This window comes from Neoarius graeffei, chromosome 12 (assembly GCF_027579695.1).
Source record: "Neoarius graeffei isolate fNeoGra1 chromosome 12, fNeoGra1.pri, whole genome shotgun sequence".
Lineage (NCBI taxonomy): Eukaryota > Metazoa > Chordata > Actinopteri > Siluriformes > Ariidae > Neoarius > Neoarius graeffei.
Genome location: NC_083580.1, coordinates 2,729,824 through 2,744,406, shown reverse-complemented (window position 1 = coordinate 2,744,406; position 14,583 = coordinate 2,729,824). Strand labels below are relative to the sequence as shown.

At 42.7% G+C, this 14,583-nt stretch overlaps 1 protein-coding gene across 1 annotated transcript in view; it reads right to left on the bottom strand.

Annotated features, from left to right (window-relative positions):
• Nucleotides 1–12,499, bottom strand: part of LOC132894847 (potassium/sodium hyperpolarization-activated cyclic nucleotide-gated channel 1) — a 235,409-nt gene extending 222,910 nt beyond the window's left edge. The window contains exon 1 of the mRNA XM_060934963.1: nucleotides 12,114–12,499. Coding sequence (XP_060790946.1) covers nucleotides 12,114–12,499 — 386 coding nt within the window. The remainder of the gene's footprint in view (nucleotides 1–12,113) is intronic.
• Nucleotides 12,500–14,583: the final 2,084 nt, after the last annotated feature.

Sequence of the window (14,583 nt, the reverse complement as noted above, 5' to 3'; positions counted from 1 at the left end):
AGGAGCTGCTGACACAATTCCACTCTGCCATCATTCAGTCTGTTCTCTGCTCTTCCATCACTGTTTGGTTTGGATCGGTCACCAAGCAGGACAAGAACAGACTGCAACGGACAATAAGGTCTGCAGAGAAAGTTATTGGTGTCAGCCTGCCCTCCATCCTGTCCAGAGTCAGGAAACGGGCAGGTAACATCTCTGCAGACCCATCACACCCTGGTCACAAACTGCTTAAACTTCTCCCCTCTGGGAGACGCTACAGAACACCGTACGCAAAAACAACCAGACACAAGAACAGTTTTTCCCTCAGGCTGTCTCTGTGATGAACAGCTAAAACCGGACTCAAATATCAGTAACATCAGCTGTGAAATATCTGCACACTCATACCGTCATTCTGTGCACACTGTATATTTATATTTACTAATTCATCCTTGCACTATGCTGTCTATACATATATTTACCCTTCTACATGTACATAGCGTTTTGTTTTTGTCTACGCTTTTTATCTGTTTGTACTAAGAGAGCGAAGTGAAACCGGAGTCAAATTCCTCGTTTGTGTTCACATACATGGATTAAAGTTTTCCGTCGTGTGATGGATTTCCGTCAACTGAACTCTCCCAAGGCCAAATGTGAGGTCGGTGCTGATCCGAGGAGAATTAAAATGACGGGTGGTTGGGTAGACATTGGGTTATAACACTGATGTGTTGCAACGCCATCAACTATCAGCAGGGTTTATTTAACTTTTTTGTTTTTGAGCCATGCTTTGTGTCGTTCATTTCCTATGTTTGATCATGTTTAAACGTTCGCTGTCTACGGTGCGGCATTAAAAAAACATGCGCTGTCAAAATTGGCAAAATACATTCCCATGTGCTTGGCGTGCTTGTATCTGACCATTTCTGTTTTGTATTAAATTAAATCTTGCCAAAATGACTCAGTTCAAACCTGGACATATAGAAATAGAGCATGTTAAAAAAAAAAACGAAAAAATAAACCCCGGAAAGCCCGCTCCTCTGCTTCAGCCAGACTTGAAGACCCGACGGTGCAATGCTTGCAGACTGTCAGAAGTAATTAGACCTAAATTTCTCATCTCATCTCATTATCTGTAGCCGCTTTATCCTGTTCTACAGGGTCGCAGGCGAGCTGGATCCTATCCCAGCTGACTACGGGTGAAAGGCGGGGTTCACCCTGGACAAGTCGCCAGGTCATCACAGGGCTGACACATAGACACAGACAACCATTCACACTCACATTCACACCTACGCTCAATTTAGAGTCACCAGTTAACCTAACCTGCATGTCTTTGGACTGTGGGGGAAACCGGAGCACCCGGAGGAAACCCACGCGGACACGGGGAGAACATGCAAACTCCACACAGAAAGGCCCTCGCCGGCCACGGGGCTCGAACCCGGACCTTCTTGCTGTGAGGCGACAGCGCTAACCACTACACCACCGTGCCGCCTAGACCTAAATGTATAGCTAACAAATCAGCAGACGCCCCAACAATTATTATTTTCGTTAGGCCAGTGTGTAAGGTATGTTAGAACCGTGCCTTATAGCCTACATTATATCACAATTTAAAGGACGTTTGAGGAGTTGGAGGCTGCGAGCGCAGTGATGTTCCGACATGCGCTAAACTTTATTCCCTGAAAAGCATACACCAGTGTTCAATGCCCCAAACAGTCAAAATGTCTAGAAGACTACGGTTAAATAATAATCATAGCCTACTAAGTTAAATTACGTCAAAACATCTGTTTCTGGCCTATGAAATGATGGAGGAAAATGAGAACGAACGCAAAGTAGATAGCAGCCAACTTCACGCAATCTTTTAGGTAACTTAACACTCGTGTTGGCCACAATATTTCTCTTAATAAAATCTTGAATTGTTTTTGAAGTCGTATTCAACACAAAGTAAGGTCAAATTATAATTTTTATTTTAACTTAAGCGAAGATCCAAACTTTTTTCTATATTGACGTCGAGCACAGAGGAGCATGTCATTCTGCTTTCGGTTTCGGCAGCATGGATGCGCTTTACATGAAAGAAGGCACTGATGTGTCTGCCGTCGATAAAGGTGTAAAAACAAGTGGAGGTGGGCTTGGCTGTACGAAATAGGTGAAAACGGAAAGCCATTTAGTTCATGGTGCAAAAAACTAAACATTCCAGACGCTTGCATTTGTGTGGTTTGCCACAAAAAAATAATATACGGAAGCAATGGAAAGAAAGTGCAATCAATTTAATATATTAATCCATTAATTAATTGATAATAAAGTTATCAGTTCTAAGTTAACCATTCTCAGAATTTCATCGAAATCCACCCATCCCCCCCCCCGTAAATTTTCAGTCAAATAATTTTTTTTTTGCTTTAATCCATGCACATACCTGGCAAATAAAGTTTATTATTATTATTATTATTAATGACGTACTAATGATTAGCTATCATCGTATCACACAGCCCTGAGGTCCACCAACCATACAGGCCAGCTGTTGCTCTGCATAAAGTATTTGCGCCCACCCCCGCATTAATAGTGTAATATGAATGGCTTGGCGTTCATGATACTAAAGTTGATCTGCACTCTGAGCTCTGTGGTGTTCAGCGGCGGTGTAGAATAGCATCATGAGAGCGGCATGCTGGCTGGCAGCGCTGGTGACGACAGCATCGTTAGCTCCCTCACTCGTCCCTCATCGCTTGCGTCTCCATCTCTTTTGTCATTAAGCTCATTTGTAGGCGTGATGAAATGGTGTGTCGAAAGCACGAGCGAAACACGGTCACCTGAGAAGGAACGATGTGAAGGTATTACAAACCCTTGTGTCATTTATTTAAACACACGATGAAACCAGCGGTGCTTTAAATAAACACACGATGACACAGTGACATTCGGTCACACTGCAGCTCGCGATGGTTATCGATGGAAACGAGGCGTTTGGTGGCGATGCTTTTCCCAAACCCATCTGCAAGCACGCAGAGACATTCTGTCCCGTGCTGGTATTAGTTCACACATTAGCATTAATTCAACACTATTGTTTAAAAATAAACACTGGGGATGTTAACTTATTACTGTCTGCGCGAACTCAACACGAAGCTCATAATGAACTGAAATGTAAGTGTTTATTTACTGTGCACTTTTAACACAAATAGCCCAAGAGCATTAGCTCAAAACTGAGTCCAACCCGGAACAAATTAGTAACAAGCTGAATTTTTCAGAATATGTTCAGAATACCCTTAGGAATAACATACTAAAAGTCCCCGGGAATCCACCTTGTGCTCTCTGAGAAATTCAAGATGGCGTCCAAAATGGCCGCCGATTGGAGATTTTTCAATATCTCAGGGCTAAAACATAATATAAATGCAATTAAAATGTTAAATTATATGTTCTCTCATACAAGCAATGCAAATTCACCATTGTCACACTGTTAAAATTAAAATTAACCAAGATTACAAGGTCATTAATGTGGAAATTACATGGAATTTGATGGTTGACATGATTGACAGATTAGCTTAGTAGGCTACCTACATACATGAACATGATGTAAGACAACAATTAGACATCAATTTCCTTAATATTTAGTGCATCTTTAAGCTTTGATAAAATATTAAAGGGAAATTAAATTTGAGAACTCTATCTTCTAAAACTACAATGGCAAGCTGTTTCAGTACACTTCTTCAACATTCCGGCGACTTTCATGACAAAAAGGTCTGCCTCAATAAAAGCTCTTGCTTATAAACAATGAGTAGACTTAAACACTTCTCAGTGCCTCAGTCGTAATGCTTGGACCTTTGTTGTACCATCAGTGAAGTCGGGAATTTATTCAAGCTTGTTTAAGGGTGGAAAAAAATTAATCTTTGAGTTTCTAGCGCCAGTCTTTACTACTAGCAATGCCAGTGTGTTCGGACAAAAAATGACTAAACTCAGCATGACCTTTTAAAAATGACTGAACTCAGCATGACCTTTTAACATGCCATTTTTCATTTTACACCACCAATTTACTTTAATTAATATTAATGAAAATAAGTGCTCCAACCCCTAGTAATTGTGTTTGTTATTTTGTGAACAGAATAGAATAGAATAGAATATGGAGTGAACGAGTAACCAATGGATCCACACTCTATAATCGGTAGTATACATTAAATAGCACATGTATAGATTTACAATTATAAGTCTGTAATTATTAGCCCTAAACATTAAGAACTGAAGCCATTTCAAAAACATATGAGATATCTTCATGATACCATAACGATTATTTTGTCATAACAGTCATTGTTATTTCTTCTTGGATGTGAATTTATGGGCCAGGGCGTTTCAAGATCGATACTTGATTCAAGGATCGGACTGGATGAAACCTACACACATTCATAGTACTGTGCACATTTATAAATGTGAACGGGTGGAGTGACAAAAATATGACAATCTAACCAGACATGGCAAGCGAACACATTATACACAAATATACTGTTATAATAATGTGTACATTGTTATTATATAACATTAATACACAATGTAATTAATACACACATGTTGGAATTTACTCTCCTACCCTACAAAACATATATTCTGACCTTTTAATTGCATTAATATTTTGTTTTGGGCCTGAGATATGGGCAGATCTCCATTTGGCGGCCATTTTGGACGCCATCTTGAATTTCTCAGAGAGCACAAGGGGGATTTCCGGGGACTTTTAGTATGTTATTCCTAAAGGTGTTCTGAACATATTCTGAAATTTTCAGCTTGTTACTAATTTGTTCCGGGTATAACCCTATTACTCCTGGGCTAAAACACTGAGCTTTTAATTCAACACCGATTCAATGTTAAGTATGAATTCGATCAATATTACGTGTTAATTCTGCACTGGAACACGTTCAGCTTTGTAGGTGTTCGCGTGTCAACACCACAAACATTAATTTACCAGATAAATGTTGGACTTCAGGTATAAATACTGTATAAACACTGTAGTGTTAATTTAATACCACGGGTGTCGTGCAGTGTTGTAAGAATTAACACTTCACGTCTGTAGTCGTCATGTAAATATTATTGTAATTGTTATTTCAATATGCTGGGGGTTAATTTAATTCACGACTGTAACCCAACACTATGTACGTTACCTCAACACTATCAGCAATAAGTGTACACGTGGTACTGCTGGTGTTTATCCTGCCTCGAGGTGTTGAGTTTTAAATACTGTACTGTGTGCATTAACCATTAACTCAAACATTAAAGCTGTTTTGAAACACAAAATCCATCCTGTGTCTAAGAATAAACTAGATAGAACTCGACGCCAACAGCGTCGATGGGGACGCCTCCGCCCGGTAGACCGCACGCCTTATTAAGCTGTGATTTGGGGATGGACATTTGACCTCACAGTAATCTTGACCTGGTGAAATTACTTGTATCAGCCTTGAAGATATTGTGTTCACAAGGTTTTCGGACAGACATTTGACCCCACGGTGACCTTGACCTTAGACCTTTTGATCTCAAAATCTAATCAGTTCGTGTTTGTCCCAAAGCGCACAAATGGTGAAAGTTTGGTGAAATTCGATATCGCGTTCACAAGGTTTCGGGAGGGACGCGCGGACGGACAACCCGAAAACATAATGCCTCCTGCATCTTACGGTGACGGCGGCATAAAAATAAATAAATAAATAAATAAATCTCACACATCTCACCTTTAACTGAACATTTAAGAGTTAAACACTGCAGGTGTTAATTCAACACGCTGAGCCTTAGTGTTGAGTGGATAATGTTTCAAATTGGAAAGCTGCATTCTTTACAGAGGAGAACATGTGGAGTTCCAACCTCAGCTAACACACACACACACACACACACACACTAATCACCTAGCATAACAGGATTAGCATTAACTACTTGAGGCTTCGTACGATGGAATATGTCGCCGTTACTTCGCATGCTCCAGGTCAGTGTTTCCCTCAGCAGAATAAACACTTACTGAGTTCTATTAAAGGGCTGGTTCTAGCAAAAATGAAAAGTCCACAATATCCTAGTTACCCCAAACATCAGTGTTGCCCTGGAGCCTCTGCCACAGCCATGTGTTACCTAGCAACAATACCATAGCAATATTTGTCTCTCTCTCAAAATGTTTTCTGTCTTCGCTTACGTTCGCGCTAGCAGTCACACTTGTCACTTGTCTCTTGTGGGCGTGGCTTGTGATCTTTTTTTTTTTAAAGCTCTGATGAGAAACAGTCATAGCCGTATACAGCTAAAGGTTAAAACTGGTTGTTTGATGTACACTACAGTTCAAAAGTTTGGGGTCACCCAGACAATTTTGTGTTTTCCATGAAAAGTCACACTTTTATTTCCCACCATAAGTTGTAAAATGAATAGAAAATATAGTCAAGACATTTTCAGCTGTGCTAACATGATTGTACAAGGGTTTTCTAATCATCCATTAGCCTTCTGAGGCAATGAGCAAACACATTGTACCATTAGAACACTGGAGTGAGAGTTGCTGGAAATGGGCCTCTATACACCTATGGAGATATTGCACCAAAAACCACACATTTGCAGCTAGAATAGTCATTTACCACATTAGCAATGTATAGAGTGGATTTCTGATTAGTTTAAAGTGATCTTCATTGAAAAGAACAGTGCTTTTCTTTCAAAAATAAGGACATTTCAAAGTGACCCCAAACTTTTGAACGGTAGTGTATGTTACAGGTGAAACTGCAGACTAGCTTCGTTCTCAGATCCGATTAGCAAAACTGTCCGAGCGACATGCACAGTATAAGCTGAAACCATTTTAATGCGATAATGTTTTCTTCCGGGGCGGCACGGTGGTGTAGTGGTTAGCGCTGTCGCCTCACAGCAAGAAGGTCCTGGGTTCGAGCCCCGGGGCCGGCGAGGGCCTTTCTGTGCGGAGTTTGCATGTTCTCCCCGTGTCCGCGTGGGTTTCCTCCGGGTGCTCCGGTTTCCCCCACAGTCCAAAGACATGCAGGTTAGGTTAACTGGTGACTCTAAATTGAGCGTAGGTGTGAATGTGAGTGTGAATGGTTGTCTGTGTCTATGTGTCAGCCCTGTGATGACCTGGCGACTTGTCCAGGGTGTACCCCGCCTTTCGCCCGTAGTCAGCTGGGATAGGCTCCAGCTTGCCTGCGACCCTGTAGAAGGATAAAGCGGCTAGAGATAATGAGATGAGATGAGATGTTTTCTTCCATTTGGTGCATCAAACAGTAAACGGGAACTAACTGCAGGTAGGAGCTGAAGTTTTGAGTGGGGAAGTGAAGAAACGTCGCACCACATGCAAGAAAGAATCGGCCCGAGGAATCGTTCGAGTCGATGGTTTGGATTCGTTGCTTCTGTACCGCGACGTGCAAAGAATTGAGAAAATCTCACTTCATACAGTATGCTACTTGTGGATTGTAGAAAATGGTCACATCCGCATTAACACGCCAAAGATGACAGAAAATACCCTGTTAGTGCGTCCATTTTGTCCATCTAAAGGCGTTTGGACCGTCCCGTTGGTTGCTGTCGACATACCCACTGCTTTCTGATGTACAGACTGTATGTACAACTACACTGTGGTCATGTGGACTCTTACTATTGAGTACGTTTGGGCTACGTATCCATCACATATGTACCTTATTATTACACAGGGCGTATTCACACCTACGTTGTTTGGTCCGGACCAAACGACCAAACGAACCAAATTTCCCTTGGTCCGGACCTTTTGGGTTGGTCTGAATACAAACCACCGAACTCTGGTCCGGACCAAACAAGCGGACCGAGCTGCAAGGTCAGACTCGGTCCGGACCAAAGGAACCCTGGTGCGGACCTTTTGGAGGTGTGAAAGCAGACCGGACCTAATCCGACAGTTTTGCTTTTTTGTACCTCGGGAGCTTCCGTCATTTGTCGAGCATTATGGGAAACAGAGTCTTGACACTCCACCGCAAAGTGCAAACACTGTTTCGGTTGTCAAGGGAACCTTACAACAGTCGTTCAGTCATTCAGACCAGTGGTAGGCTAGACTACAGAGTACAAAAAATGAGTAGGGGGCAAACGTGGGCCGAGGAAGAAACGCGTACCCTTGTGGATATATGGGCAGATGTCCACATATCTTAGCTTTTGGAGAGAACACACAAAAATGCCGACGTGTTTGCTGTATTCAGTGAGAAAATGAAGGAGAAGGGGTTCACGCGCTCCCCAGAACAATGTCGGCTAAAAGTGAAGAAACTCCGTCAGACCTACATTAAAATCAGGGACATTCTTTCAAAAAGTGGCGGTACTAGCGACTTGCGTGAAGAGCCAGAACTGGCACAACATGATGTGCGCTCATCAGCGCTATCCTCCGTGACTACTTTTGAACTTAACACTTTGTGCGCGTGTCGTCTCTGACCAATAGCTGAACGGCCTCAGGGCGCGTGGCTTTGTTGACAGATTTTGGTCCGCTTACTAAAATGTACAGTGTGAAAGCGAACCGCACCAAAATGAAAAAATAAAAAAAAACATTTGGTTCGGACCAAAGCAAGTGAACTATCGAACTATCCTGGTCTGAATACACCCTCAGACGCAAGTGTTTTACTGAGAAATACGCCACGTGTATTTATTTTCCATCCAAGCTCCATCAGGAACATGGAGAACCAAAACCAGGACATAAATCTCTATCTATAACTCGTGAGGAAATCGATGAGTGAGTTGTTTTGATAAATTTGGGGACTTTTTGTTTGTGAATGTGTCGATATAATAAAAATAAAATCATATGCTAGCTTGAAAATATGAAGTTTATCTTCTTGTGTTGAAAAACTTGCGTTTTTCATACGAAATACATCACAGAACTGAGTGACATAAAAAGTGACATAATACGCTAGCATGATACTGAACGAGTTGAAGACGAGTAGCTGAATGGAATATATCTGATAGACCACGAAAAAAGCCAGACAATATTATTATTATTATTATTATTATGCTTACATGTTCCTTTCGGGTGTTCAACACGTCTTTCTCTTTCAAAATTCTCTCAAAATCTTCCGTATTTAATGAAGCAAACCTGGCGGCCATGTTTGTTTACAAATTGTCCCAGTCAGTCGCTCGCTAGTACAGAAGTTTTATGTCTCCAACGTGTGACGTCATGTTGTCTTGACATCCATGCAATATCGTAAACCATATTCAGCGCTCATTCTCCATTGGATAGAGTGATGTAATACGTACATGTAGGATAAGCGATATGCTCACAATATTGCATGCTATCAAACCAAATCAATGAAACCCGCTAGAAGGGAATAGAACACGTTTTTATTCCATGGAAAAAGTGTCCTGTATGGATAATAATTCCTGATATTTCACTCTGATGATGTCACTCCCAGTGTTTTCCTGCTGACTAGATGCGTGTTGTTGAAATGGCGACCCAGTTCAGAATTGAAATTCTTTTGATTAACTGTGATGTAGAATTTGGGACGGTCCTTTTGCGTGGTGGCGGTGGCTGAGGCGAACACACCACATTAAAGGAAAATAAGAAACAATAAAGGAAATTATTTCTTAACCTCAGTTCATACAAGTCGGGCTGAGTGGGGAATCGTTTTCTCTCAGCGCTGTAGGTCTGTGTTTGCTCCATCAGCTTCGCTGCTCGCTCCAGTGGAAATCCAGGCTAAAGAAGGAAACACTGATCACCTCACGCTTTATTTACATTCGCTTTAAAGGGAATGCAAACAGGCCCAAGTGCACCTTTAATACCCACAGTGCTGTGTTCAGGTCAACTATACTGTACACTGTGTGTGTGTGTGTGTGTGTGTGTGTGTGTGTGTGTGTGTGTGTGTGTGTGTGTGTGTAAAACCCTCTGCATTGTAGGTCTTCATTCAACAGGGATGAGAGTTTTCTGCTTTTCGGCGGATTTCCGCTTTTTCTGAGTAAAAATCGACCTTTTTATATTATGCCAAATCCGTTGAGAATTTTTTTTCATTTATTGAGGGGGGTTGGGGTATGTTCCTTCGTGATACTCAAGCGTAATTCATTCCTACGACGATGTTACATGTTTACATTTTCGCCATCTTTAGTCTCGCTAAGTCTCGTGGTAGAATACGTGTTATCTACAATGTAATCGGCCAAAACATCGATGGCGAGAGCATGATAGCCAATCATAACAGTTCTTACAAAAGTACCCACATCCGTTCTATTTTATCGAAACTTGCAACTTGCACATGTTCATCGGCGCTGCTCTTCAAAAATACGTTTCTCTTTCATCTATCGTTTTATCTATCATGTATATTAGGGTGCATCAGTTGCCCTCACTTTCATAAAATCTGATGCATTTTTGTTTGGGTGTTCCTTTTCACCAATAAAGACATCCTGTAAAATTTTTTGACCATATTCAAAAGTCTAATGGTGGCACCATGAGGTTCATTTTTTGCCAAAAACCGCTTATTTTATGTTTTCACGTAAGGTTTGAATCACAATGTTGGACTCCATTTATTGATTTCTTGTGAGCCAGAGATCATGTTAAGAACCTTTGCAAGGGATTGAGAAGCATTAATGTGATTCATAATATATTTATATTGTTTAAAAGTAGTTGAACAATGATTCAATGAACAGCTAAAACTCAAACTGTGCTTGATAATATATTTAGAATATGTACTAAAAATGTGTATCTAAGATATTTGGTATACTCTATAAGGTGCCATAATGTTTCATGAAAAGTGATCGAAATTTTGTCATAAAAGTCATAAAATAGCAGCTTTTTCCATAACTTTGAGCTCCTGGTGCCGCCATTAAACTTTTGAATTTTGTCAAAATATTTCACCCCGTGTGTTTTCTTACCAAAAGGAACATAAAAACAAAAATGCATCATGATCGGAGGAACTTTTCATTTTTAGGGGGCAACTGATGCACCCTAATGTATATGATAGATAGTCAGTAAATCTGAATTAATGCTGACAGTTTTGAAAACATAAATATTTCAAAAGACTTTTTGAAGAAATCATATGCAACTAATGAGGACATGCGGAGAAAAGGTCAGTCACCCTAAGAAATTTTATGTAATATATGAACATTTTGAATAATTAATAGAACTTAAGTTTAATGTGAATTTAGTTTGTCATTTTTGTTGATCATGAATTATACCATAGCCTTGAATGTAGAATGTGATTTTATTTTGAATTCAAACAATACTCCTATTGATTTGAAACATATTTTCATGTAAATATATCAAAAAGACAGGTGGCATGGTGGTGTAGTGGTTAGCGCTGTCGCCTCACGGCAAGAAGGTCCGGGTTCGAGCCCCGTGGCCGGCGAGGGCCTTTCTGTGTGGAGTTTGCATGTTCTCCCCGTGTCCGCGTGGGTTTCCTCCGGGTGCTCCGGTTTCCCCCACAGTCCAAAGACATGCAGGTTAGGTTAACTGGTGACTCTAAATTGAGCGTAGGTGTGAATGTGAGTGTGAATGGTTGTCTGTGTCTATGTGTCCAGGGTGAACCCCGCCTTTCGCCCGTAGTCAGCTGGGATAGGCTCCAGCTCGCCTGCGACCCTGTAGAACAGGATAAAGCGGCTAGAGATGATGGATGAGATGGGAGATATCAAAAAGACAACAGATATTTATCTATTACAGCTCAGGTTGCAGGAAAAGTGGTTTGTAAGGCCTTATTTTTCAACATTTTCCTGGGGGGTATCCCCCCCCCTTGGCGACCACCCACTCTCATCCCTGATTCAACTGCATGGGGGGGAAGGGGCGTGGCGTGGTGGTGGTGGTGGTGGTGGGGGGGGGGGGGGGGGGTAACACAAGGTTTTTGATGCACGGTTGAGTGCTCGCGAGCTCTTTCCTCCGGTGTGGTGGTGTAAGTGTATTTCATGTTTCCCTCCCTCTCTCCGGTTCGGTTCGGTTCGGTTGCAGACTAACTGGAGCTGAGCTCGCGCTTTGTCCAATCAATCAATCAATCAATCAATCCAAGCACGCGCGCCTTCATCTGCTCACGGCCGCGCGCGCTGAGTTCACCTTCAAAGCAAGGGCATGGCTGACTCTGAACCGAGCGCGCGCTGCGCGGAGGAGGGGAATTGCGCTTGCGTGCGTGCGCGCGCGCGCGCGCTAATGACACATATGTACTGTATATGCGCATGTCTATATGCACGTGCCTGCATGAAAGCAATAAAGCAGTGCGTGTAGCGCGCGCGCTCCTCCCCTCCTCTCTCACCTGAAGTCGCTGTAAGGGTGGATGATCCAGTAGCCGGCGGTCTGCACGCGCTCCTGCTCCTTCTCCACGGCTTTCTGGCTGCCGAACATGCGCAGAGAGAACTTGTTCACTCCGGGCTGCAGCATCGCGCCGATCTGCCGCTGCATGAAGCCGTGCTGCTGCTGCTGCTGCTGCCGGCTCTCGGTGTCGTCGCACAGCCCCACCGCAGCCTCCTCCCGGTCCCGGTCCGTCCGGGCGCTCGCGCTCACCGAGTTGCCGTGTTCTTTGGACGCACCGGGACTCGCGCCTCCTCCTCCTCCTCCGCCGCTTTTCTTGGTCGAGTCTCTCCTCTGCACCGAATTCCCTGCGTCCGCTCTCTCGTCCCTCGAGCTCGTCTTGTCCTCCATGACGTCTTGAACCGTGTGTGAGAAGGAGTGTGTGTGTGTGTGTGTGTGTGATGAGTTTGTTAAATTGTTTTGTGTAATGACGGAGAGGAGGAGCGCGCGCGGAAAGGAGCCCCGCCGGAAGCGCCCTCACGGCTCATTTGATGCGCCTCGGCTCGCGCGGCTCCTTCTGCAGATCGGACAGCGCGCGCACTGACACAGCGCACTGATACAGCACGCGCACACTGACACAGCGCACTGCTGCTCAAACCGGCCAGAGGATCAGGAGCGCGCGCGCGCTATCGCTCTCTCTCTCTGGCGCCCCCTAACGGAAATCACAGCACTGCTCTAATTCTCCGGCAACGACAAGAAAAACCTCATCTCATTATCTGTAGCCGCTTTATCCTGTTCTACAGGGTCGCAGGCAAGCTGGAGCCTATCCCAGCTGACTACGGGTGAAAGGCGGGGTACACCCTGGACAAGTCGCCAGGTCATCACAGGGCTGACACATAGACACAGACAACCATTCACACTCACATTCACACCTACGCTCAATTTAGAGTCACCAGTTAACCTAACCTGCATGTCTTTGGACTGTGGGGGAAACCGGAGCACCCGGAGGAAACCCACGCGGACACGGGGAGAACATGCAAACTCCGCACAGAAAGGCCCTCGCCGGCCACGGGGCTCGAACCCAGGACCTTCTTGCTGTGAGGCGACAGTGCTAACCACTACACCACCGTGCCGCCCACACATGATAATATTATAAAAAAAACAAATGAATAAATGAACACATTCAAAACTAAACAGAGCGTGAATATTTGTAAATAAATTAATTAAACTATTTTTATATGAGAGAGAGAGAGAGAGAGAGACTAGCCTGACAATAAGCAATACTGCACAATGCAATATAATGTGCAATACCTCTTCTGTTGGACTTTTTTTTCCCTTCCTCTTCCCCATATCTTATTCTTTTTTATATTTGTATATGTAAATACCTGATTTAATTTAATTTATTGATAAGTTTTTCTCTATTTCTATTCTTTTTTTTATCCTGTAATGATGCTACTGGAATTTTAATTTCCCTGAGGGAACCCACCCAAAGGGATCAATAAAATGTGTGTTGATATGTAATAATATTTTACAATAAGGAAATTAATAAATTAATGCATTCCACACAAAAATGAGCTAACATGTATCACTAATGAAAAATAAACTATTTATTTATTTATTTATTTATTTATTTTTATGATAGAAATTTAAACATTAATTTTCTGAATAAAGTTCACTGGATGGGCAAAATATGTATCTACACATGTACTTAAGTTAAAGAATACTGTAGAAAGTTATAATATTCTTTAATAATCAACTATTCAGGGCTGCACGGTGGTGTAGTGGTTAGCGCTGTCGCCTCACAGCAAGAAGGTCCGGGTTCGAGCCCCGTGGCCGGTGAGGGCCTTTCTGTGCGGAGTTTGCATGTTCTCCCCGTGTCCGCGTGGGTTTCCTCCGGGTGCTCCGGTTTCCCCCACAGTCCAAAGACATGCAGGTTAGGTTAACTGGTGACTCTAAATTGAGCGTAGGTGTGAATGTGAGTGTGAATGGTTGTCTGTGTCTATGTGTCAGCTCTGTGATGACCTGGCGACTTGTCCAGGGTGAACCCCGCCTTTCGCCCGTAGTCAGCTGGGATAGGCTCCAGCTCGCCTGCGACCCTGTAGAACAGGATAAAGCGGCTACAGATAATGAGATGAGATGAATCAACTATTCAACATTAAAGTGAACTTTAATATGTAAATAATTAAAAGCCATATTTGCATAGAGTTTCCATTTCTTGGAGAAATAAATAAATCATGCACCCCAAAGAATAAACTTCTTATTTAGTTAGTTTGTATTTATTTTAGTTCCATCAGGTTTATTCAGTGAGTGTATGATTAGTTTTTGTTTTGTTTTTTGCAGTCCTGTTGTTTTATTTATGACTGAATGGTTGTTTGGTTGAAATGCTGAAGCACTTGACGGACAGTGATTGGTGTCGTTGTCGTCATGTCAGCAGGAGAACTGAAGACAGAAGTGAATTAGTGGCAGTGTAATCGGATTGGGAGAGATAATAATCT